Below are 24,872 nucleotides of genomic sequence, written 5' to 3'. Positions count from 1 at the left end.
TGGGTGGGGGTGGGGTGGCACATGCCTTTAATCCCAGCATTTGGAAGGAGGCTCTTTGCTGAGTTCCAGGACAGCCGGGGCTACACAGACAGACTCTGGGGGCTTGGAGCCAAGAGGCTTTACTGGCCGACCCATTTGTCAGCACCCCCCCCCATTTTTTTTTCTGAAACTCAAATTTGAGGAAAGTTGTAATTAACTCAAGGTCACACAGTCCAAGTCCAGGTCTGCCAGATCTCACTCCTGCCCGGCGGTTACCTAACTGGCCTCCACCTGTTGCCCAGGACTAGAGCTGGGAGAACCTGGTCAGCCTCCAAGCCAGGACATCACCCACTCAGGCCCTTCAAACGGGAGAAGCCCCCACCGCTCCATCTTACTGGTGCTCCCGAGTGTTTTCCCACTAGAGAAATTCTGCGTGGTTCACCCTCCCGAGCCGGATGGACCCGCTGCTTCCGGGCCCCAGGCCTCTCTCACGGTCACAAGCCTTCCCGCACCATCCTCCCGCTTCTTTCCGCCCCCGCAGCCCCTTCAGGTGCATCAACGTCGCAGCGCCGCGTCAAGTTCAGGTTCGAACACGTCTCAGCAGGCTTTGTGAATATATTAGTTTTATTTTCCTCTACCACGCCACAGAGGTGGGGGGGGGATGGGCGGCGCTGGAGCTCAGGATGCAAATGTATGCAGATATTTAAATGAGTGTGTCTCGGGATTCGGGGGCAGGAGCAGCTGAGAGCTGGCCCGGCCTGCCGCAGCCCCCGGGCTCTGCGGCACCGCAGTGGGGAGGGCGGCTTGTGCTCTTTGAGTCTGGGCTTTGAAGCAATGTCCCCGCAGCACAGGGGAGGAAGCTCTGCGGAAATTGGTTCTGGATACTTCCTGGCGATGTTCTCAATTGCTTCAGCTATGTTGGGGGTGCATTCGGGGGAGGGCGGGGAGTCTCTGAACCTCTCTGGGTTTCCTCAGCCTGGGGGCGGCTGTTCCTGTTGTCATTTCTACATCCAAGGATCTTGCTAACACCCATTTCCGGACCCCACTGATGACTGAATCAGAATCTTTTATTTTTATATTTTTTAAAGTCCCCAGCCTAGGACAGAGTGCGGTGGCCCACGCCTCTAATTCCAGCACTCAGGAGCTAAGGCAGGTGTGTCTCTCTGTGAATCTGAGGGAGGCCAGCCTGGTCAGACAGTGGGAGCTCCAGACCAGCTGGGACTGCATAATGGTCTTAAAAACAATGTCCCCAGCCTTGATAAATACTGATGCAAACCTGGAGCTGTTAATCTAGAATCTCTTGCAGGTGGGGGAAGGGTTGTGTAGATGGGTTCTCAGCCGTGACTGTCATTGGAGCATCACAGTCAGGTTGTGCCCCAGATCAGCTAAATCAGAGGGTTTGAGGAAACATGGACACCACTCACCAAAAAGCAAGTCCCAGGTGGCTGTGTGTGGAGGGGTGGTACCTTTTGGCAGAGCACTAGTCCGTAGGATGTGTGGTCATGTGTTCTGTCCCCAGCAACGACTCAAAAAGAGACAAAAATACCAGGAAGACCAGTGTGCAGGCAGCTTTGTGGAACAGGGTTTCCCATGAGAGCTCTACCCGTGTTCTTTGTCTGTTCGGCTCAGGACCCATGCCTAGTGTGCCAGCCGTCAGGGGTCTCCTGGAGTGAAGACTGGTCCACACCGGCACAGGGCCAGCGCTATTAGCATACTGACAGATTGCTGTGTGTGACTGTGAACTTCTCTGGTGCCTTGTACCCGAGCACTGCACCCAAACTCCTGCACCCTCAAGAACCAGTTCTGAGTGGCCAGGGCTCCTGAAACACTGTCTCCTCCAACTAACATAGCAAAGAGAACATCAGCTTTATTATGGTCAAGCCTAGATTGGCAGTCAATGTTGGTACTAGTTATGTAACTAGGCAGTTGACTTTAATTGTCTGGCCTCAGTTTCCCCATCTGGAGATGGGGTCAAAACACTTCCCACTCACTGCAGGGGCATAGCTGTATTAAAGCAGAGTTTTTGGGCACCGGAATCTTGGCAAGCTTGTTAAGTCTAAAATGTAGGAGTGGGGCAGACAGAGACGGGCTCACCGGTAGAAGGCTTGCCTAGAGTGTACAAGGCCTTGGGTTTGAATCCCAGCACCACAAAAATGAATGGATGAATGACAAAGATTTCTGGCCTCCATTCAGACTGTTGGGGTAGGGGCAGGTGAGAGTGTGCTTTTCTAAATGTCCCTAGGAGCAGCTGCTGCAGGACACTGGGGACCCCTGAACAGGGAGGAACCTCAACCTGGACATGGAACAGGAGCAAAATCCTCGCTGTGTGCATCCCTCCCTCCTGAGTTCTTCCCCAGGGTCTCTTCCGCTTTCATTCATCAGCAAGCGCTCAGCCTCACTGGATGTCTAGCCTTGGGTTTGGGGGGTTGCCCTCCCTCCAAACTGTCACCACTGTCAACAGTCAGGGTAGGGTGTGCTGTGACCATAGGAGTCACAGTGTGCTTTCCAGGTGCCACCCAGAGTCAAGCTGAAAACACTGAACCGTGGAGTGACCATAGAAGGAAGTCCAACTGAGGGCCGACTTTTTTTTTTGCACACTGGCCATTTTAAGGATTTTTTTTTCTCTCTCAAATATCAAAAGCAACTTTTAAAACGTGTATTTTGAGACTGCACCTGCTTGGCTGAGACCCCAAGCATATTCTTAACTGTCAGCAGGCAATCTAATGCAGAAGGAATGGGTTTCACCTCCCACCTCCTCCCTCAGTCCCCAGTCTTGACACTCAGCATCATCCCTATCTGGGAACTAGACCCTCAGGCCTTTAGTCCTTGGGACTGTTCTGTGCCCCTTCCAGCTACCTGACTCTCCTTCCTTTTTATCCCTTCCACTCCCGTCAGCTTTTATATTTTATGGAACCCAGCCACATATACCCACTGTTGGTTCCTGGACTTAACCCTCTCCAGCCTGGCTTCTGAGCACCCACCCCCAACTCAGATGCTTCCCCCCACTGACTTCCTTCTTGCCTGAACCAATGACCTGATCTTAGCATGGGATTTAGAGTCAGAAGGCTGAGGCAGGAGCCCTGTCACGCTGGGGGACAATGAGCAATTTAAACAGTTCTCTGAGCCAGGCCCAGTGACACACGCTTGTAATCCCCGAGCTCCGGAGGCAGAAGCAAGAGAACCAGAATTTCAAGGCCACATTGGGCTATATAGCAAGTATATATCTCAAAAACAAGTATATGTCTCAAAAAACAAACAAAACAAAACCAAAGAGCTGGGGGTGTGGCTCATCTGTAGATTGCTTTTCTGGCATGCGTCAAGCCCCAGAGCTCTGGGTTCCCTCGCTAGCACTGAATAAATCCGGGTGTGTGGTGCACATCTGTAATCCCAGCATTCGGGAGCTGGAGGGAGGAGGATCAGAAATTCAGGGTGATTCTCAATAATACAGTGAGTTTGAGGCCAGCTCAATTGCATGGGACCTTGTGCCAAAAAAGCAAGACATAACCAAAAGCACATCTCTAGGCTTTGAGTCTGTCACCTTGAAAATAGTTCACGATCTCTGCTTCCAGTGAGTGTCAAGGATTCTGAAAGATCCAAACAGGACCTCACGAGGCTCTACCTTACAGTGCAGATGTGGTGTACTGAGGTACAGTGCTGGGCAAACCATCTGGTGGCCACGTGCACAGATTTAGAATTACTTCAGACTGAGGCAGACACTGGGGAGAAGGTCGGGGTACTGGTGTCAGGGTTGGCCTGAGTCCATCGCTGGGTGTGTGGACTTGAATAAACTCCAGTTTTCTCATCTCTAAAATGGAATTATGAATGAATGCTTATTTGTGGCAATGAAATGAGCATGCTGGAGTGAAGGAATCATCGCATCCTCCCCCACCCCCTTCTTCCATGCCTGTCATGTGTCAGTCATTGTGTGAAAAACTTGCAGCGCATAATCTCACAGAACCCTCACTATAACTGTTTGAGGGAGACCCCTGGGAACCAGGCCCTTGAAGGGCCTTTAGCAAGTAGAGCACAGACCCCACAGCTGAGTTACTTCCCCCATTTGACAGATGAAGAACTGGAGTTACAGATAGACAAAGTGACCTGCCTGAGGTCCCACAGCCAGGAGGTCTGATTCTAAAGCTCTGACTTCTCTCTGCAAGATGCTAAGCACTGGCAAGGGCGAGGTGTGGCTTTTAGCATCGTGAGAGAATCCTGGAGTCAGCATGGGGAATTGCCCCCAGCCTGGGGCTAGGGCCAGGAAGGATGCTTGTGGGAAGCTGGGGTCTAGTGATGCACTTCATGGGGGACACCTGTTTCATCCCAGACAGGGAGCTTGTCTCCCTCACATCCTGCTGGAGCCTCTGAGGCCTACCTTTCCCTATCCTCTCCAGCAAATTTGGGAGAAGCAGGCTTGGAATTCCCCCCATGCTAGACAGAGGATACCATTCCTCATCTCTGAGGTTGGTCCTGCTGTGCAGGCTGTCTGGGGCTGTGTCACCTAGCCAGTGACTCAGGACTCCAGGTCTAGCCCCATCCCCATCCGACTGTAAGGGGTTCAGAGTCCAGACAATGATTCTAGGTCAGGAGTTCAGAGGTTCAGGGGGTCAAGGTTGTGCCTGCTAGGGGGGCACTTCCTGCTCTCTGCCTCCTTTCTTGGGTCCTTAGATAAATTCTGTTGTAGTGTTGGGGGAGCTGAGGAAGTGGAGAAGGGGATGTGGTAACCAGAACCACTTCCTGCTATGGCTGTGTTGAAAACCAAGCTTCCCCCAAGTTCCCTTTGATGGGGGTTGGTGAGCAGTGTGTGTGTGTGTGTGTGTGTGTGTGTGTGTGTGTGTGTGTGTAGGTGGTAGTACAGGAGGAAGTTGGGGGTGGGGAGTGGAGAGCTCTTGCTTGGGTGGACTCCAAGGCCTGGAGTTCCCGGTGGGTGCTCTCTTCTCCGTTGGTAAGAACTACCACAAATCCTGAAGGCCGGCAAAGCTGAGAAGCAGTAACCATCGTTCACACAGTGTGACAGGCACCAGTACAACAGGCCCACACGGGAAGCACCGTTTAACAGATGAGGACAATGGTGGGTTGTGTCAGTAGCTGGAGTCACACAATGAGCTGCAGCTTGAATTCAGGTAGTCTGATCCCAGATGAACACTCCCATTACCCTGCATACTTCCTGTGCCGTCTTCCCCATCCGCATGGTGGAGGACATTGGAGTACATAGGTGCACCTCCATTTTTGGCGTTTGTATTGCTGTTGACTCTTTTTGTTTTGTTTTGTTTTTCTTTATTTTTGAGCTGGGGATCGAACCCAGGGCCTTGCGCTTGCTAGGCGAGCGCTCTACCACTGAGCTAAATCTCCAACCCCTTGTTTTGTTTTTCAAAATAATTTTCTAACCAGTCACAGCAGTTTAAGCCTTTAATCCCAGCACTCAGGAGGCAGAGTCAAGCAGGACTGTGAGTTTGAGGCTAGCCTGGGCTACAGAGTGAGCTTCAGGCCATCTAGAGCTCCCTGGTAAAACCCTACCTCAAACTACAATGATACACACACACACACACACACACACACACACACACACACAATTCATTATTACATTTTCTCCGTGTATGTCTGTATGGGTGTGTATGTGCCACAGTTTGAATGTGGAGGTCAGAGGACAACTTATAGGAGATGATTCTCTTCCACTATGTGAGTCCCTGGGATGAACTCAGGTCCTCATGCTTGGTGACAAGTGCCTTTAGGTAAAGGCCATTTCACTGGTAACTGACTATTTATTAATCCCTGTTCTACTGGACTGTCAGTCCAACAAGCAAGGGACAGAAGGGTAACTACTAGCTCACCTTCTTCTCTCCTTTTCTTCCTCCTTTTCCTCTTCTTTTGTTTCTTAGCTATGGTCTCATGTAGCCCAGGCTGGGTTAGAACTTGCTATGTATCAAAGATTGGCTTTGAACTCTGATCCTCTTGCTTTCACTCTCCAAGTGTTGGGGGTCAGCTAAATTGAGCAGGCATTCAAGATTTGAGGATCAAACTGGGCATGGTGGCACACACCTTTAATCCCAGCACTTGGGAGGCAGAGGCAGGCAGACTGCTGAGTTTATGCCTGGTTTACAGAGTGAGTTCCAGGATATTCAGGGCTAAACAGAGAAACCCTGTTTTGAAAAAACAAAAAGCAAAAAACCACCACAACAAATTGAGGATCATCACCAATGGTTTGAGTATTAGATGAAATTTTTGGATCATTTACAAAGAAAAATCAACACATACCAGATGTTCTTCCCTCCTCCCTCACCCAGGGAACTGTTATGTCCATGTCATGAGCCTTTCCCTCAACCCCCTGCCGCAGAAATCATCAGGAGTCTAAGTTCATAAGCAAAAACAAAGAGCCTTTATTGCAAGCTCGAGCTTGGGCTTCCCATCCATTTTGATACAGCGGTTGGATTAGGGAGAGCCCTGAGCAGGGTTTTTAAGGAGTAAAGGATGGAGGTATAAGGGAATTCCATATTCAGAAGGGGGTTGAACTCCTGGTTGGACAGGAGTGAGGTAACAGAAGCCTTGTCAAACAGGGATTGGTACTGGCGTTGCTGCAAGGAAACTGGCAACCTATATACCAGTGATGTAAGCTATCCTTTATGTCTTGGAGCATCTAGTACTTACTTGTCTCAATTCTGATTGGTCTCCTGCAGGGTACAGTTTGTGGCTTTTCCTGGTTATTATAATGGTGAGGCCTAGTCCCAGCATTGTTAGTTTGCAGCCTGCCATGGTTGCACTGATGTTAAATAAGGCCTCTTCAGGAACATTTGACAAACACTGATGGTTGTCCCAACTGGCAAGGTGGTGATACTGGCATCTAGTAGGAAGAGAGGCAGAGGACACCTCTAGACACACTGCAGTGGCCAGGGAAGTTCCCAAACAAAGAGCCATCAGCCCCAAGTATCAAGAGTGCCAAGCTTGGGGCTGCAGAGAGGGCTCAATGGTTAAGCTGTTCTTTCAGAGGTCCTGAGTTCAATTCCCAGCACCCACATGGTGGCTCACAACCATCTGTAATGAGATCTGGCACCCTCTTCTGGCCTGCAAGCATACGTGTAGACAGAACACTGTATAAATCTTTTTTTTTTTTTTTTTTTTTTAAGTTTGCTAGGTGTAGGGGCACACACCTTTAATCTCATCACTCAGGAGGCAAAGGCAGGAGGAACTCTGTGAGTTTGAGGCCAGGCTGGTCCATATTAGCAAGTGCTAGGCTAGGCAGGGTTACATAGTGGGACCCTATCTCAAAAACAACAAGGACGCCAAGCTTGAGAAATAAGACAAACATAGACATGACGTATGTATAAATGTGACATACAACACAGATAGGACATATATACATAGATATGACATCCAACACAGGCATGGTGTAATCTATTGACATGTCATCCACACATATGACATCCTGAGCCTCTCTCCTCATCAAAGGAAGGTGACAGGGGATCAGAGGAGCAGATAACAGGCTTTAAGACCCTGGAAGTTCACCCATTTTGTTCATCTGTACCCTGATCTGCTCAGTCCCCTGCACAGGTGAAAGTCCCCAGAGTCAGGCTGTCCAAGGCTTGAATCCTGGCTCTCTGTTTTAACTCTCTGTGTGACACCAGCAATTCCCTTGACAAAAGCCAGGGTTACTCACCAAATCAATCTCATGATGTGCATACTTATAATATAATACTTGGGAGTCGGAGGCAGGAAATGGGAGCTCAACACAAACCTGAGCTACATAGTAGGATCTTGTCTCAATAAACCAAGGATGATCCAGAGAAATGACTCACTTCCAGGGTAACAGCATCTGTTACAGAAGCATGAGGACCTGAGTTCGGATCCCCAGCATCCATGTAAAAAGCTGGACATGGCCACCCATGCCTCTCAGCAATAGGGGAACAGAGACTCAGAGACAGGAGTGTCACTAGGGCTTGATGGCTGCTAGCTTATCTGAAAAACATTGAGCTCCAGGTGTAGGGAGAGACTATGTCTCAAAGGAGTAAGAGGGAAAGATAACAGAGGAGGAGGACACCCAATGTCTTCTCTGGTCTTGGCAGGCATGGATGTGTGTCCCTGCACACACATGTATATATACACATACCTCCCCCCAAGACCAATAAACAAAATCAAGGGCTAGGAAGAGCTGAGCTGCAGAGTGCTTGCCTAGCATGTGTAAAACCCTAGTTGCGAGAGCATGTGCATACACACACTCACACACAGACACAGAGAGACATAGAGAAAGAGACAGAGAGAGGAGGAAGAGGAAATGAGAGGTTTGTAGATAGCCTATCACAGAGTTCAATACAACAAATCACCAAAAGTGAATTATCACTGTGGCTGGAGATGCAATGGCTTGCCCAAGGTGACGGAGTTTGGAAATGGAGAAGTTGGGAAATGGTGGACCCAGGACTGCAATTCAGGACCGAAGAGCATCAATTAGATGTACATAGGAGAAGCCGGGGAACACACCGAGGCTCCCTTCTCCATCTCACAGGTTCATCCATTGGGGAAGTGGATAAAGGTCTGGGCACGTACGAGGTTCTGTCAAAACAGCTTGCTGAAGGCAAATACAGGCCTGCTTCACCACAGTGGCAGGCTGGATGAATGGAAGGCAGGAGGCTGTTGGCTGTTGGTGAGACTGCACAGTTTTCATGGATGGAAGAGTCCATGAAGAATTCATAGTTCAGGGAAAGGAAGATGTGTGCTCCAGGTCACCCAGGGACTCAGAGCTATGACCCCGGTCTCCTGATTCCAATCCCAAACCCAGCCTCCAGATAGTTACAGGGAATCTGCACCATCAATTGAGGTCTGAGGTCTGGTGGACACTGGGCTAAAAATTACTTTTTGTGTTTCATATGTCTCATTTTCATATTCTCACATTGATACAGGAACAAAGGATTGAGGGACAAAGGGTCCGTTTTTTGATTCTTTTTTTTTTTGGTTTTTGGAGACAGGGTTTTTCTCTGTAGCTTTGGAGCCTGTCCTGGAACTCGCTTTGTAGACCAGGCTGGCCTCCAACTCACAGAGATCCGCCTGGCTCTGCCTCCTGAGTGCTGGGATTAAAGGCATGTGCCACCACCACCCGGCTTGTTTGTTGTTGTTGTTTTTTGTTTTTGTGGAGCTGAGGATCGAACCCAGGGCCTTGTGCTTGCTAGGCAAGCACTTTACCACTGAGCTAAATCCCTAACCCCCGTTGTTTGATTCTTTAGACAGCAGAGGAAGGATGCTTGCCTGAGGCTCCTGGGAAGGGCGAGACTTCTGCTTGTTCCCACAGGCCCCTGAGGTTCATCTTTCCTTCCCCAAGGAGTCAGCCTGCTGGAGCGAGGGGGCTGCCCGGTGGAATTCCCCAAATCCTGCCTTGAAGAGCCTGCTCCCAGCTGGCAGGAGAGGAAGCTGAGTCAAGGGCACTACCAGGGAGGGGGGATGAGCAGACAGAACCTACAGTCTGTGCGGAGGGGCTCCAGGCTGAGCTCAGGCCAGGGAGGGGGTGTCTCAGGAGCCCAAGAAACAGGGATCTCAGGCAGTTTTCCAGTCCTCTGCTGGACTGACCACTTAGGGCCTTCAGACCTAGGGCTAGGTGAGTCCTCCATCCTGGACACCCTCCTTCCCTTTCCCACAAATTCTGCAGTTTGCAAAACTCAACCACTCCCCTGAGTGCTGTGGTTTCCTGTGGGTCTGGGGTCCTGCCTGACTCAGCAATGTGGACTGTGGGTAGGGCAGAAAGGAGGGGGTGGTGTAAGCCCTTTCTTTGGGCTGCCCAACATACACACACACACACACACACACACACACACACACACACACACACACACACTGAGTCAGCACCCGCCTGGAGGGGGGGCGGGACTACTGATTCAGTTTTACTGACTCTTTAAAATCTCGGAAGAAAGGGCAGCACCAGCCAGACACTGCCATCCTCACCATGAGTCCCTGGCAGCGGCTGATCCTGGCACTTTTGGCTCTAGGCTGCAGCTCTGCTGCCCCTTACCAGCGCCAGCCTACTTTTGTGGTCTTCCCCAGAGACCTGAGGACCAGCAACCTCACCGACACACAGCTGGCACAGGTAGACAAACGCCTCAGTGGAAAGTTGGGAAGGGCTGGCCAGGAAGATGTCCAGTGTCCCTGAGGAAGCATGGGGCTTCAAATATGCTTTCTGGATTTGCATGGCAATGGGCATGTCTGGAGAAATAGAGGTGCCAGGGTTAGGCACTAGGCATAGTGTGGAGGCTCTGGGCAGTGGTGAAAATAACCGACAGATTCGAGTTTGCTAGGGTAATGGGATGGGGGTGGCTTTGGAGGGTTGTGGATTAGGCACAGGTTGGATGTGAACCCTAGGGGAGCTGTGGGGTAGGCGTGGTTCAGATCATCTTAGATGGGAAGGAGCTGTGTTATCATCCACAGGACAGGGAAATTCTAGCTGTGTGAGAAGCCCCGTTTTAGAGTCCCTAAGCATGTGGTCCAGAGGGCAAGGAAAGGGTGCCAGAACTCTGCTATGTCTCTGCCCCTCCATCCACAGGAGTACCTGTACCGTTATGGCTACAGTCGGGTAGCCGAGATGCAGGGAGAGAAGCTGAGCCTGCGGCCCGCTTTGTTGCTGCTTCAGAAGCAGCTGTCCCTGCCCCAGACTGGTGAACTAGACAGCAAGACACTAGAGGCCATTCGTGCACCACGCTGTGGTGTCCCAGACTTGGGCAGATTCCAAACCTTCGAGGGTGACCTCAAGTGGCACCATCATAACATCACATACTGGTGAGATGCTGGGCTAGAAGCAGGTGGCTGGGGCAGGGTTGGAGGCCAGGCTGCACCTGCGTTTGACTGACAAGGTATCTTAGCAATACAAGTTCTGAAAGCCCGGAGCCCTGAGTGTGTAGCTGCTGCTCCGCCCCCTCTCATTTGTGATCCCGGCACGCCCCCCACCCGCCACTGACTCGGTCTTTTCACCCACAGGATTCAAAACTACTCGGAAGACTTGCCGCGAGACGTGATCGATGACGCCTTCGCGCGCGCCTTCGCGGTGTGGAGCGCGGTGACACCGCTCACGTTCACCCGCGTGTACGGCCTCGAGGCAGACATTGTCATTCAGTTTGGTGTCGCGGGTGAGAACTCCGGGGCTGGGCCATGGGAGGGAGGATCACAGACAGAAGAGAAGGGACAGCGGATCAGCTTTTCCGCCTGCCCCACAATCCCTAGTCGCCGCACGCACAAACGGTGCCCTGCGGGATTGGAGCCGCAGCCGCCTCCTTGCAAGGCCTGGGGCGCTTGTTGAAGGGACACAGCCTTCAGTCTCCTGCCACTAAAGAGAGCAGGGTCTACGTAACTGTTGTTGGTTGACTGCCTGCCTCTCCGTCCGCGTCTGCAGAGCACGGAGACGGGTATCCCTTTGACGGCAAGGACGGTCTTCTGGCACACGCCTTTCCCCCTGGCCGGGGCATTCAGGGAGATGCCCACTTCGACGATGAAGAGTTGTGGTCGCTGGGCAAAGGCGTCGGTGAGATCTTGAGCCTTCCTGTATCCACCCCCCCTCCCTTCCCCCCAACTCTCTTTTCTTATAGTGGGCCAGCCGTCCTGACTCTAGTCTCCTTACCACAGTGGTGCCCACCTACTTTGGAAACGCAAATGGTGCCCCGTGTCACTTTCCCTTCACCTTCGAGGGACGCTCCTACTTGGCCTGCACCACAGATGGCCGCACCGATGGCGCGCCTTGGTGTAGTACTACAGCCGACTATGACATCGACCGCAAATTCGGTTTCTGCCCCAGTGAGAGTGAGTATGCACTGGGGGTGGAGGGGAGGGGAGCCACCTTTAAGGTCCAGAATCTTAGATTCCAATCCCTCTTTGCCACTAGTGGTGTGGCCAGGTCCCCCCTTCTTCCTCTCTCCCCCTCTCCCCCTCTCCCCCCGCCCCCTTTCTCGGTCCAGTCTCCTCTGTGAAATGAGAGGCGGGCCTGGCCCCGGGGGTCGTCGGGGCCACCCTTGGAGGTAACAACGCAGGTCTCCTCAGGACTCTACACCGAACACGGCAATGGGGACGGCAAACCCTGCGTGTTTCCATTCATCTTTGAGGGCCGCTCCTACTCTGCCTGCACCACTGAAGGTCGCTCGGATGGTTACCGCTGGTGCGCCACCACAGCCAACTACGACCAGGATAAGCTGTATGGCTTCTGCCCTACCCGAGGTACCTCTGCCCCGCCTACCAAGTCCAGCCCGGCTCTGCCCTCCAGGATTGTTCTCCAAAAGGTGGCTTTTCCACCCATTCATCTCCTCTCTCCATTTACCATGCACCGTCTCCCTCCACATCTCCTCCCTGTGACTCCCAATTGGGCAGCCTTTTTTGTTTGGCCTCGGGCCTCAGCCTTGGGTCTCCTATTTTAGGCTCTGCCCATTAGTATTTCCAGGCTTCAGCAGTGCTCCACAGCGCCCCCTAGGCGTCAAAAATAGGCCATGGAGATTCTCTAGTGCCGTCCTTAGCTTGGCCCACCCCTGGCACCATATTACATCCTCCCACCTGGCTCACTTATGACCCTTGCTCTCTCCAGCCGACGCGACTGTGGTTGGGGGCAACTCGGCAGGCGAGCTGTGCGTCTTCCCCTTCGTCTTCCTGGGCAAGGAGTACTCCACCTGTACCAGCGAGGGCCGCAGCGACGGGCGCCTCTGGTGCGCTACCACCTCGAGCTTCGACACTGACAAGAAGTGGGGTTTCTGCCCAGACCAAGGTGGGCGGCGTTCTGGGGCTCCTAGAGTGGGTTCCGAGTCACCTCCTGGCAGTCGTGGGGGTGGAGCAGCCAGGGCTGGGGCCTTGGCCTGCTGTTTACATCTTAGGCTCCACCTCCTTTCCAGGGTACAGCCTGTTCCTGGTGGCAGCGCATGAGTTCGGCCATGCGCTGGGCTTAGATCATTCTACAGTGCCAGAAGCGCTCATGTATCCCATGTACCGCTACCTTGAGGGCTCCCCGCTGCATGAAGACGATGTGAAAGGCATCCAGCATCTGTATGGTGAGGCTGGGGGACAGAGATGGAGGAACAGAGGGGAGGACGAGGTTCAGCTGTACGACCAGAGAAGAGGGGAAGGAAGAGATGGAACCTCAATATCTGTCTAGGACAGGGCCTGAGTGCCCAGTGGGTGCTTGGAGATGGCACTCTAGACCCGGGTTCAAAAGCCAGCCCAGGGCTGGGTGTGCCGCCTAGTGGTTAGAGTAGGTACTGAGTGCTGCAGAGTAGGCATGAGGTCCTCCTATATAAAGTGGGTGTGTGATAACAGCACGCCTCACATGAGGCTTTGATAGGGTTAATTGAAGTAGAATGACGCCGGGCCTTAGTAAGGGCCATTTAATGGTTTGTTTTGTGTTGTTTTGGTCATCATTTACTCTAAAAAATGAGGATACTGGCTGTGTATGATGCTGCAAGCCTGTAGGTGGAGACAGAAGGGTTACCATGAGTTTGAGGCTAGCCTGAGATACATAGTAAAGCTTCAGACCAATCTGGGCTACTTAAGGCACTGACCCAAAGGAACTTCCAAAGATTAACTTATTTGTATGTGTGTGGGTGTTTTGCCTGCATGTGTCTGTGTACCATGTGTGCACAATGCTAGGGGAGGCTAGAGAGGGTGTTGGATCCCTTGGAACAGAAGTTACAGATTCTTAGCTACCATGTGGGTGCTGGGAAAGGAGCCCAGGTCCTCCAGAAGAGCAACCAGTGGTAGCCACTCAGCTGTGTCGTCAGCCCCAAAAGGACCTTTAAAGGCATAGCAGGCCAAGTGTGCTTGCACACGCCTTTAATCCCCGCACTTTGGAGGCAGAGGCAGGCTGTTTTCTGTGTGTTGGAAACCAGCCAAGTCTATGTAGTGAGACTCTATCTTTAAAAAAATAGGGGTTATTGAAGAGCTAGTCTTTTGAGTTTATAATGCTCACAGCACTGTTTGACACGGTGGCCACTCAAAAGACTCTCACCCCTCCTGACTTGGGGGAGGGAGGGAGATTCTGCCCGGGGTTCTGTTCTGACAACCCAGTCCGTATCTTCACAGAGCTCAGTATGGACACTTAGGCTTGGTGTGTGGGAAGAGGCCTGCTTGCAGCCTCCAGCTTCAAGGGAAACCGGAAGACATCAGTGCTGGGCTCAGGAGTAGGCTGGGGCTGCAGAGAAATGCTGACTAGTGTGTCTTGTTTTAGGTCCTGGTCCTAAGCCTGACCCAAGGCCTCCAGCCACCACCACAGCTGAACCACAGCCCACAGCTCCCCCCACTCTGTGCCCCACTGTACCTCCCACTGCCTACCCTACACAGAGTCCCACGGTTGGCCCTACTGGCCCCCCTGCAGCTGGCCCTACAGGCCCCCCTACTGCTGGCCCTACAGGCCCCCCTACTGCTGGCCCTTCTGAGGCCACGACAGTGTCTTTGAGCCCGGCAGACAATCCTTGCACTGTGCATATTTTCGACGCGATTGCTGAGATCCAGGGCTCTTTGTATTTCTTCAAGGACGGGTGAGCAGGAAGGGTGTGTGGGTGAGAGAGGGGGCTTGTGGAGGAACCTGCCTGCGTCTTCCACCCACCTTCCTCCCCAGGCCAAGGCTGAGGGCCCTGCTGTCTCTTTCTTTCAGTCGGTACTGGAAGTTCCTGAATCGGAGAGGAAGCCCGCTGCAGGGCCCGTTTCTTATTGCCCGCACATGGCCAGCTCTGCCTGCGAAGCTGGACTCAGCCTTTGAGGATCCGCTGTCCAAGAAGATTTTCTTCTTTTCTGGTTAGTTTGTGCATCTCTGGCCCGCCTATTCCTCAGTACCCGTCAGCTCAGGACACAGAGACCCAGTGTAACCCCTGAAACTGCCATGCAAAGGGGGTGGGGTTCCCCTCCCGGCAGATGTGATTTGACATTTATGGGAAGGAGGCTATTGAATTTCGGTTGTTCTGACCCTCAAGTGGCATCTGAAGCCTCTCTGGCTTCTCCCTCCTGGCATTCAAAGAGACTGTGCTCCACCTTTGTGTCCCCAGAACCAATGTGACCCTTCTCTTCTGTAGGGCGCCAAGTGTGGGTGTACACAGGCGAGTCGGTGCTGGGCCCCAGGCGTCTGGATAAGCTGGGTCTAGGCTCAGGGGTAACCCAGGTCACCGGACTCCTGCCGCGTCACGGCGGGAAGGCCCTGCTGTTCAGCAGGGAGCGTGTGTGGAGGTGAGAGCGACCGCGGCCGCCGGTAGGGGGAGCCCTGGCGCCACTCACCCGCAGCCCGTGGGGGCGGGAGGGGCTCAGAGCTTGCCTGATTTCCTGCAGGTTCGACTTGAAGACACAGAGGGTGGATCCCCAGAGTGTCACTCGCTTGGATAAGATGTTCCCTGGGGTGCCCTGGAACTCACACGACATCTTCCAGTACCAAGGTGAGGTTTGCTGATGCTGGCTGGGGAGGGTCCCTTGGAGATGCCTCCCACACTTAGTGACTGGCCAGGTTCTCAGCAGGAGAGAGAAAGTCCTTCAAGACTGAGGGAAACGCCCCAAGTTCACACAGCCAGATCTAGGTTCCAGACTGCTTGCCTATCTTTCTCTTTCGGGAACTCCAGCACAGAACACAGTTCTCGGGAAGGCTCATTCCTTTATTGCTTTATTTCTAAAGGAATAATAATCAGAATTCAGTGCAGGGCTGCCACTGGGGATACACCAAGAGGCAAGAAAGTTCTAGCTGTCTTTGGGCAAGTCACTGCCTCTCTTGGGGCCTCAGTTTCCCCATCTGTAAAATAGAGATATTATCTAGAGTTGCATTATCTACTCTTCAATACTCATACTCCATTGGTTGGTAGTTTTAGACCGAGGCTGAAGCCCAAATATATCATTTTCAGCCCTCTCCTTTACAGCCCTCCCTCCAACCATACTGATTATCCAATAACCTTTAATACATTCTGTAAGAGTGAGGAGGGATTAGGAGTGGAGGGCATCGGTCCTGAGGGTGAGCTCAAACCAGTGCTAAGGTGGAAGAAACTAATGGCCTGACGCTGCCCTGTCTGTAATGCCAAGTTCTCATCTCCTCCCCATAGTCTTTGACGCTCTCTGTGCTCCACCTGGGCTGCTGCTCTTCAGGCTCCTTCCTAGCTTAAGGCTCCCCACCCACACTGTCACCATGCTGCCCCCGCCCCATCCTTCAGTGCTAAGGTCACCATTTCAGGTCTCCGCCTGACCCTCATTATGTATTCACTCATTTTGATTTCTTCCTATATCTTGAGCTCATGTCTATATTTTTCCACGGTATTCCTCAGGCCTCTCACGGTACTTGGCACATAGCTGGTACTCAGTAAATATTTGTTGAATGAATAATGAATGAATGAAAAGAATGAGTGAATGAGTTTGTCTAGTGAATGGTTGTTGGATGAATTGAACTGAGCATTAAAATACTACCCATTCATTAATCTGCTGATTCATTCATAATCTGTATGTGGAACACCTACTATGCACCGAGCTTGCCACTGCTTTGAGCATCAAGGTCTGTGCCCTCCAGCATCTCACAGGCAGGTAGAAGAACTGAAATTGTCATGTAAAAACCACAGAAAGATACAGGAAGGCCAGGAGGGGTGTGTCTTAGTTAGGGTTCTATTGCTGTGAAGAGACACTGTGACCATGGCAACTCTTATAAAGGAAAACGTTTAATTGGGGCTGGCTTGCAGTTCAGAGGCTCAGTCCATTATCATCATGGTGGGCAGACATGGTGCTGGAGAGGTAGCTGAGAGTTCTACATCTGGATCCACAGGCAGCAGGAAGAGAGGGACACACACTGGACCTGACTTGAGCAAATGAAACCCCAAAGCCCACCCCCAGCCACATACTTCCTCCAACAAGGCCACCCCTACTAATAGTGCCACTCCCCGTGAGCGTATGGGGGCCATTTTCATTTAAACCGCCACAGGGTGGTTGTGAAAATCTTGTTGTGTCTATAAGGGAGTATAGGCCTCAGCTTTTCTGTGTCTCCTTGTTTCCCACAGACAAAGCCTATTTCTGCCACGACCAGTTCTTCTGGCGCGTGAGTTTCCGAGAGGAGGTGAACCAAGTGGACCAGGTGGGCTATGTGACCTACGACCTCCTGCAGTGCCCTGTGAACTAGGGCTCCTCCCCTTCGGCAGCAGCAGCGGCGCAGTGCCCAAGAGAGACCAACAGAGGGAAAGCAGCCAGTTTGCGGGATACAAACTGGTGATCTCTTCTAGAGAATGGGAAGGCGTGGAGGCGGGCTGGGCCCTCTCTTCACACCTTCCCTTCGTGTTGGACTGTTTCTAATAAACATTGATTTCCTACCCTTTACCGGCTACTTTAATTAATGGGCTTCTCCTTAGCTGTGTGTGTGCCCATGCATGTGCGTGTGGAGGTCAGAAGAAAACTTTTCAGCGTCGGTCTTGTCCCATGTTTACGTGGGATCTGGGGGTTGAACTCAGCTTCCCAGGCTTTTGCGGCAAGCACTTCAACTGCTGGGCTGCATCACTCACTCTAGCCACTTTTACTTATTATGTATGCGGTCACGTTCACAAGCGTGTATTTAACTGATAGACTGCTTGCTCTCTGTCAGGCAGTGCTCCAAGCTCGGCATAAATATTAAGGTGTTCAGTTACCCCTACTGGAGGGTGTTAGGTAACCTTTTCTCTTTTACAGCTGAGGACACCACCAAGCTATTCATCCAGCCATCAAACATTTATTGAGAGCATCCCTAGGGAGCCAGGCGCTGTACTGGGTGCTGGGCACAGAGGAATTCATTGGATATTGGTCCTTCCTTCAAGGATTGCTCAGTGACTCCCAGTGTCCTGGAAACCCGCTCGAACCAGACCCCAGACTCCACTTGAGAATCCAGCTCGCTCACAGGGGAAACCCTGTGATTGGCAGCAACAACATCATTGATCTTGAAGAGTGCAAAGCCAAAGCATGTGTGCTGGAGAGGTGTGTGGGAGGGTCCTGTGTTTTGTGGCTGAGACGATGTCCTTCAGCCAGGATGACCCCTCAGCTGGAACTGAGTAAGGATGACTGAGTGTCTTCCTGGGGAAGTGGGACTTTCTTTTAATTTATGAGTGTATGTGTGTGTTTGTTCATATGCATACTTGTGTGCTGAGGCCTCAGGAGACCAGAGGAGTGCGTGGATCCCCTAGAACTAAAATTGTAGGCAGTAGAGTGCTACCCCATGCCAGTGCCGGGAGGTGAACTCTGGTCCTCTGGGAGGGCAGCAAGTGCACTTAACTCTGATCCATCTCTCCAGCCAACCATCCTGCCAAGCCATCAACCTGAAAATGGAACAGCACACACAAGGATGGTGGTCATAGGGTTCAAAGAGAAACTAGCAATGAGGATGCGAGTCCGCCAAGGAGAGCCAAAGCATGCGTGTGTGCGGTCAGTGAAAGGCTAGAAAGAGAGGGAAGGCTGGCCAGATGTAATCATGTTCTGGGGAGTCTAAGGAAGAGTTCAGAGAACTGCCCCCCAAGCCACCCCTCTGGGAGTGCTCCTCTCCCAGCAGGTCTGTTTCTAGCCTAGGAATGAGCCACTCCCATCTGCACACAGGCATTCCTTAACACGCCTTGTTCAAAACCTCTCTCCACCCCGTCTCCCCTGGGATACTATGCTGATTCTCCCCGTCCCCCAGGCCCACTCACAATAAAACTTACCCATGGTGGGTCCTACTCACGTCTCCACTTCCTTGTTCCACTGCTCTCAACAACTACTCGCCACAGGCTCCTTCCTCACAGTGCCACTGGGTCCGTCAGCACAGGGGACACTGCCTATCCTCCTCCACACATGTCATGTGACAGTCCGTCTTGCTTTCTCTCCAGGAGCGTTTTTCTCATGTTTAGTGTCAGGAACACCTCCCTCCTGGCTCTTCTCTTCCCTCTCTGTAAGCTCTCGTGGGAGCATGCTCCTAGGCTCAATTCTCAGATTCTCCACTGTGGACACTCCCTCTGACCTCACCAGCCGTCCAACTTTGAATAGCACATCTGTCTAAACTGACATCCCCAGCTGAACCTTTCCCCTGAGCCCTAGACTCAGGCTGGACTGCCCGCTCTTCGTGACCTACCAGGCTTTCCACCTAAACAGACCTGACTTCTCCTCCACCAGGTACCACCACCTTTGTGTGATTGTGGACGGACACATTCACACACAGAGAACAACGTTCATTCCACTGTGGCTATGCAGCAAGCACCTTTACCCACTAAGCCATCCCATTACCTCCCCAACTATTTAAACAGTTCTATAAGGTGTGTCGTACCCTTTGAGTCTCTTTTGTTCAATGTCTGCGAGATTTGTGCATATTTTGTAAACAGTAGATGGTCTAATTTTAGCACTATGCCTGACAATGATCTATTTTGCTATTGGTAGACCTTTGAGTAGATTCAGGTCTGGGATCATTGTGAATAATACCGCTATGACCATTTTTGTAAGAGCCTTGGTGGGGGAGTAGTTGGAAAGACAGCTCAGAGGTCAAAGTTGTCTTGTAGAGGACCCAAGTTCAGTTCCCAATACCAACACCTGGTGCCTCACAACTGCCTGTGACTCCAGTTCCAGGGGACCCAGCATCTTCTTCTGGCCTCCATGGGCACTGCACACACACACACACACATACACACACACACACACACACACACACACACACACACTCATAAATAAAAGGAAAACAAAAGTCTTTGGGAGCACATGGGTAGCCATTTTTTCTGCCCACAAACTGGAGTAAAACTTCTGAGCTGAAGGGCATGTCTATGCCCAGACTTAAGAGATATGAGCAAAAAGGGTTCCAGAGTGGTTTTGTCTGTTTCTACTCCCCCACAGTGCGGTTGCTCTCCGATTCCATTGTTACATCCCATGCCATGTTCCTCTGACTACACTTCCACAATGTATCTGATGTCTGTGCCTTCTCTAGACTGTGCACCATCAACTCTTCATGAGCTCCTGGTATCCACTCCTGACTTCTGCCCAAGTGTGTGTGTGTGTGTGTGTGTGTGTGTACAGGCAGAGGCCAGAGGTCAACTGGGTGTCATCTCAGGCACTCTTCATCTTGATTTAAAAACATACTACATTTATTTACTTTGTGTTATGTGCGTGCTAACAGCACTTGTGTGGAGGTCAGATGAACACTTACAGGAGTGGGTTCCTTCCTTAATCTACATGAGTTGGGGATCAAACTCATGTAGTCAGACTTGCTGGCAAGCGCCTTGACCTCCTGAGCTGTCTTCCTACCCTCAGTCCCATCTTGTTTTTTGAGACGGTCTCTCTCTTTCTCTCTGAGGCCTGGCTGGGCTGGCTGCCACTGAGACCCAGGGACCCTCATGTTTCTGCCTCGTCAGTCAGGAGATCACAGGTACTGTGTCCCGCATGTACACTTAACAGACTGAGTAATCTTCCCACGCCTTTAGTCCGGCTCTCAGAGCCATTGATCTTGTTTAGATATGAATGAGATGACACTATCCTGCCTCAAAGAAACTTCCAGCGGCTTCCCTTTGGATTGGAAAAGCATTCAGGCTCCTCCTCAAAAGTTTTGTCTTCAGTTTCTATTGCTGTGATAGGACACTCTGACCAAAAACAACTTGGGGGGAAAGTAGGTGTCGTTTTTGTTTTTTAAATTTCAGCCTACATGTCCATTATCTATGGAAAGTCAGGGCAGGAAGCTGGAGGCAGGGGCTGAAGCAGAAGCCACGAGGAACGCTGCTTGCTGGCTCGCTCCTCATGGCTTGCTCAGCCTGCTTTCATATAGCACCAGGACCACCAGCCCAGGGTGGTACCGTTCACATCAATCATTAATCAAGGGAATGTGCCACAGGCTTGTCTACAGACCAACCTGGTGGAGACGTTTTCTCAATGGAGGTTCCCTCTTCTTCTTCTTCTTCTTCTTTTTTTTTTTTTTGTGGAGCTGGGTGGTACCGTTTACATCAATCATTAATCAAGGGAATGTGCCACAGGCTTGTCTACAGACCAACCTGGTGGAGACATTTTCTCAATGGAGGTTCCCTCTTTTTCTTTCTTTCTTTTTTCTTTTCTTTCTTTTTTTTTTTTTTTTTTGGTGGAGCTGAGGATCGAACTCAAGGTCTTGCACTTGCTAGGCAAGCACTCTACCACTGAGCTAAATCCCCAAGCCCGAGGTTCCCTCTTCTGAAACGACTAGCTTGTGCCAAGTTGATATAAAACTAGCCAGCACAGACTTGCTGCTTGCTCTCTTTCTCACCTCCCGTCATTCATTCACTTTGATGCAGACATTGTGTCCACCTTGCTCTTTCTGGAACAGTCCAGGCCCCTTCTTGCCCCAGGACCTTTTCACTTGTTACTCAAGAATGCCTAGTATTAAACCCAGGGCCCTGTGCATGCTAGGCAGCATCTGCCCACCTAGTCACATCTCTAGACTTGCTGCTGCTTCTTTCTGCTGGAGAATTCTTCCCCGAGACCTCTGCTTTGCTGGTTCTCTTTATCAGTCTGATGCTTTCTGGGAGTCCCTCTCACATCACCCCACTGTTCTCCCCAACAGTGGCCCTAATTTTCCTTCTTAAGGTATGGCACAGTCTCAGGTGATGATATCTCCCACTTTCTCTGATGCCCTCCTTAGAACGTAAGCCTCAGGAAGTCAAGTAGACAGTTGATGGTCACTGCTCTGTGGGCAGAGGTCTTCATCGCCTAAAACAGGATCACCATCAACTTGTGCTGAGTGAACGAACCCCAGGTATTCAGGAGACCCCGGCAGAGGTGGAGAAACCCTCCGTGAGAAATAACTCACATCTGGGTGGGCTCCTCGGGTGCTTTTGGTGAAACTGAGAGCCCAGGGTCTTAAGGAGAAGCGGTCAGACTGGGGAGGCTGGGCACAGCGGGCACTAGGACCCGGCGCGGCGCGCGGCGGGCGGGGAAGCTCTTGGCGCTTCAGCAGCCTGGCTGCGGCCACTTGTGCGATCCCGTCGCCCCGCGCGCCATGAGCCGCAGGTTCACCGTCACCTCGCTGCCCCCCGCGGCGCCAGCTGTCGCCGCCGACCCTGAGTCTCGCCGGCATTCGGTCGCCGACCCCCGCCGGCTCCCAAGGGAAGACGGCAAAGGTAGAGGCCGCAGGGGGGCGGGGCTGCCGGGGGCGGGGCGAGAGGGCGGGGCCACTGCAGGGTGGGGCGGGGCCTGGCCTGGGCGAGGGGTGCTGCAGGGAGCGGGGAGGAGTGCGGCCCAAGGACTGGGGGCGCCCCAGCGGGAAAGGCGAGGGGGCGGGGCCGGACCCTGGTGGGCGGGGCCACAGGGGAGCAAGTTGGGCCAGGAAGAGAGCGGGGGGGGGGGGGGGGGGGGGCGCGCCCGGTAGGGGCGAGAGAAGAAGGGGAGAGCTGGAGGCGGAGGAGTTGGGTTGGGTCTGAATGGGAGTAGGCCCAAGCACAGAGGAGGTGGGGGACATTGAGAAGAGGGAGTTGGAGGAAGAGAGAGAGCGAGAACTACCAGGTTGGGGGGCGGTCCAGAGCTGCGGGAAGCGGGCCTACGTTGATTTGGGGGGCCAGCCAGAAAGGGTTTTGCCCGGAGGATGAGAGTGGGGCCAGGTTGGGTGGGTGGGGTCGCTGAGGCAAGAGCCACGTCAGCGGGTCCTTGATGCCCAGCGGATTCTCCAGTCTTCTGCCTCTTTGTAGATCCAGGAACACCTGGGTATCCCCTAAAGGAGACCACAGACAGGGAAGTTTGGGCAGCTAGGGCCAGGAAGGATGCCAGAGCACCCAGGCTCAATGCTCCGGGGCTCAGCTCTCTCTGAGGGAGAGCCCCTGAAGGGTTTGGAGGAGCTAGCTCAGCCGGAGTTGGGGGTCCCCCGTGCAGAGATCTTGTAATGGAAGTCACGCTTAGCTACAGTGGAGAGGGCAGAAGGATGCTTCTGGCCTTCCGAAACGAAGTGACATCCTGGTTGCAGACAGAATCACCTCTGCAAGGATACTTGCATGGTTCTTCCTCTCCCTAACTCTGCGCCCCTCGTGTTTGGACGGAGAGAGGCGAATGGGCTTGGAGTGGCCCCAAGGCCGAGTGGAGAGAGCCTTCCCTGGCCGCTAGGGGTCGCTCGTGAGCCGCGGGTGAGCGGGCCTTGCCTGGAGCTAACACAAGCATGGTTCTTAGGGGGATCTTTCAGGAGGCTCCTCAAGGTATGGACAACTCCAGTCTGGACTTCCGCAGGTTCTATTCAGGTGACCCAGCCGCCTCGTGGATGTGGACACTCGGGTTTCTTCTCCCTCTCCCTCTTTGCTGTAACTCCTCTTGTTTCTCACTTAAAAAGCGGCTTATCAAGCTTCTCAGAACCAACAAACGCAGCAACACTGAGCCTCATCACCTTTTTCTCTTCTCATCAAATCCAGTTGTTCCAGCTGGCCACTGACCTCCAAAACTGATCCTGAATTCTGTAGCGTCTCTCCTCTGCCTGTCACCATCCCTCTGATTCAAGACTGCAACGTTGCTCACATCCTCCTCTTTGGTCTCCCCACTGCCAGCCCGGTCTAACCATCCGACACCTGAGATGCCCACCACTGTAGGATAAAGGCCAAACCCTTTAATCCGTCATCTCCTTCTTTCCTCATTTGCATCTGGTTATGCTTCTCCCTGTCCCCCCCCCCCCCCCTTCCACGAGCTGGGAAAACTCCCACTCTTTCTGTAAGCTTTAGCTCATCTTACCTCTTCTGAAATCCTTTTCACTTTCCCTTGCTCCCAGGAAGATGTGGTCATTCCTCTTCAGCCTGCCCACTGGAGCACATTCCCAGTGGATGCTGGTTGAAGCGTCCAAGACAGATCATGTCTCTTTATCTGAGTTCTGGACCCAGAGCCTGGCAGAGATCGATCAGTGCTCATCAGATGAGGGCGTGTGGCCCTAGTCTCCTCCTCTTCCTCCCTCTTGGCCCTTTCTCCTCCTGTTCTTCAGACCTTGGCCTGGGAATAAGGTGTCAGAGACTCATGTCCCAAGGTGACTGCCCAGTCTTTCTATTCACTCTCCCTAACACCTGCACCACTAAAGTAAAACATAGAATTTGACTGTCCAAATGTCTGTGGCAAATGAGTGTGAGTATGGACTGTTGTGTGAGTGTGGCTGAGGCTGTGTGTGCACGTCTTGATAACCTGTCAAGTACTCAGTGAGTTAGTGCTTATGTGTGTCACTATACTGCCAGTGTGTGTGATGGACGTGTTGGTGTATAGATTTGTTTTTGTCTTTGGGGTGGGCACTTGTATCCATGAATTCACTCAGAGTTCCCCTGTGTCATGATTCTTTACCTCTCAAGCCCTCAGATGACCTCAAGTACCTCCTCCTTGAAGGTCACTGAGCGGGGAATTAGAGGCGTGCTCCCAGGTAAACTTAACATCTGGTGTCTTCCACAGCTGCTCTTGTGTCAGTCTGCAGACAAGAGCCAGTCAGTGAGCGGCTCAGAGAGATGCTCTCCCCACCTCTTGTTCCCAGGCCCGAAGGGAGGGGTGACAGCATGTGTAAGGTGGGAGGGGCTGTGGGGGGACTCTGACAAACCACATATGTGTGAGCATCGTGCTTTACTGTGGGCCCAGGCTACTGGGTTTTCCCCTTGGCAGGTTGCCTGCTCTATGATCTACAGGAATGAAAAGGGCAAGTGAGAAACTGAGCCTCGAATGTACCGTTAACTCTGCACTGCAGCGCACGTGCCTCAGTTGCCTCTTTTGGTCCAGAGGAAGGAAGGTTGATGGTATCTCCCTGGATAGAAGTAGACACATTCTTAACTCTCTGAGCTGAGCCCACGTCCTTTCACCCACATCCCATGCCTCCGCTTTCCAGGAGAAGGCTGGACCGTGGAAAGGTACCCTGGGGTTGACCAGGCTCACAGAAATGGAGGCTTGCCTTTATGGAGGGGTAATAAGATAACTTTTGCTAGGGGATGAAGCAAGACCATAAGATGGGCTACACAGTCTCTGGCCAAAACTCAGTGGTATCACCTTGAACACACTGTTTTCCTTCTCTGGGCCTC

At 52.3% G+C, this 24,872-nt stretch overlaps 2 protein-coding genes across 4 annotated transcripts in view; both read left to right on the top strand.

The window, feature by feature from the left end:
* Positions 1-359: 359 nt before the first annotated feature.
* On the top strand, positions 360-17,222 carry Mmp9 (matrix metallopeptidase 9). 3 transcript variants are annotated; one of them, XM_036183202.1, is made up of 14 exons: positions 508-563; positions 9,939-10,036; positions 10,490-10,722; positions 10,921-11,069; positions 11,333-11,461; positions 11,563-11,736; positions 11,974-12,147; positions 12,509-12,685; positions 12,810-12,965; positions 14,138-14,447; positions 14,564-14,703; positions 14,979-15,129; positions 15,229-15,332; positions 16,923-17,222. In XM_036183202.1, exons 3-14 carry the CDS (start codon positions 10,529-10,531, stop codon positions 17,039-17,041), a joined length of 1,977 nt encoding a protein of 658 aa, XP_036039095.1. In that variant the 5' UTR covers positions 508-563; positions 9,939-10,036; positions 10,490-10,528; the 3' UTR covers positions 17,042-17,222. The 3 variants fall into 3 exon arrangements, with proteins under 3 accessions (XP_036039094.1, XP_036039095.1, XP_036039093.1); XM_036183201.1 differs by lacking the exon at positions 9,939-10,036 and having other exon boundaries at positions 360-563; XM_036183200.1 differs by lacking the exon at positions 508-563 and having other exon boundaries at positions 9,258-10,036.
* A 4,600-nt stretch (positions 17,223-21,822) lies between these two features.
* The window catches only part of Slc12a5 (solute carrier family 12 member 5), a 39,543-nt gene continuing 36,493 nt past the window's right edge, over positions 21,823-24,872 (top strand). The window contains exon 1 of the mRNA XM_036186420.1: positions 21,823-21,977. Coding sequence (XP_036042313.1) covers positions 21,857-21,977 — 121 coding nt within the window. The 5' untranslated portion in view covers positions 21,823-21,856. The remainder of the gene's footprint in view (positions 21,978-24,872) is intronic.

The sequence above is a fragment of the Onychomys torridus genome, chromosome 4 (genome assembly GCF_903995425.1).
Source record: "Onychomys torridus chromosome 4, mOncTor1.1, whole genome shotgun sequence".
NCBI lineage: Eukaryota > Metazoa > Chordata > Mammalia > Rodentia > Cricetidae > Onychomys > Onychomys torridus.
The sequence above is the reverse complement of the archived record's forward strand: the minus strand, read 5'-3'. Positions and strand labels throughout refer to the sequence as shown.

Excerpts from the sequence above, each read along its gene's own strand:
- Mmp9 (XM_036183200.1), top strand. The coding sequence starts at position 9,896 with ATGAGTCCCTGGCAGCGGCTGATCCTGGCACTTTTGGCTCTAGGCTGC. Across the intron at positions 10,037-10,489 it reads CCGACACACAGCTGGCACAG|GAGTACCTGTACCGTTATGG; the intron begins GTAGACAAACGC and ends CTCCATCCACAG. Across the intron at positions 15,130-15,228 it reads AGCAGGGAGCGTGTGTGGAG|GTTCGACTTGAAGACACAGA; the intron begins GTGAGAGCGACC and ends GATTTCCTGCAG.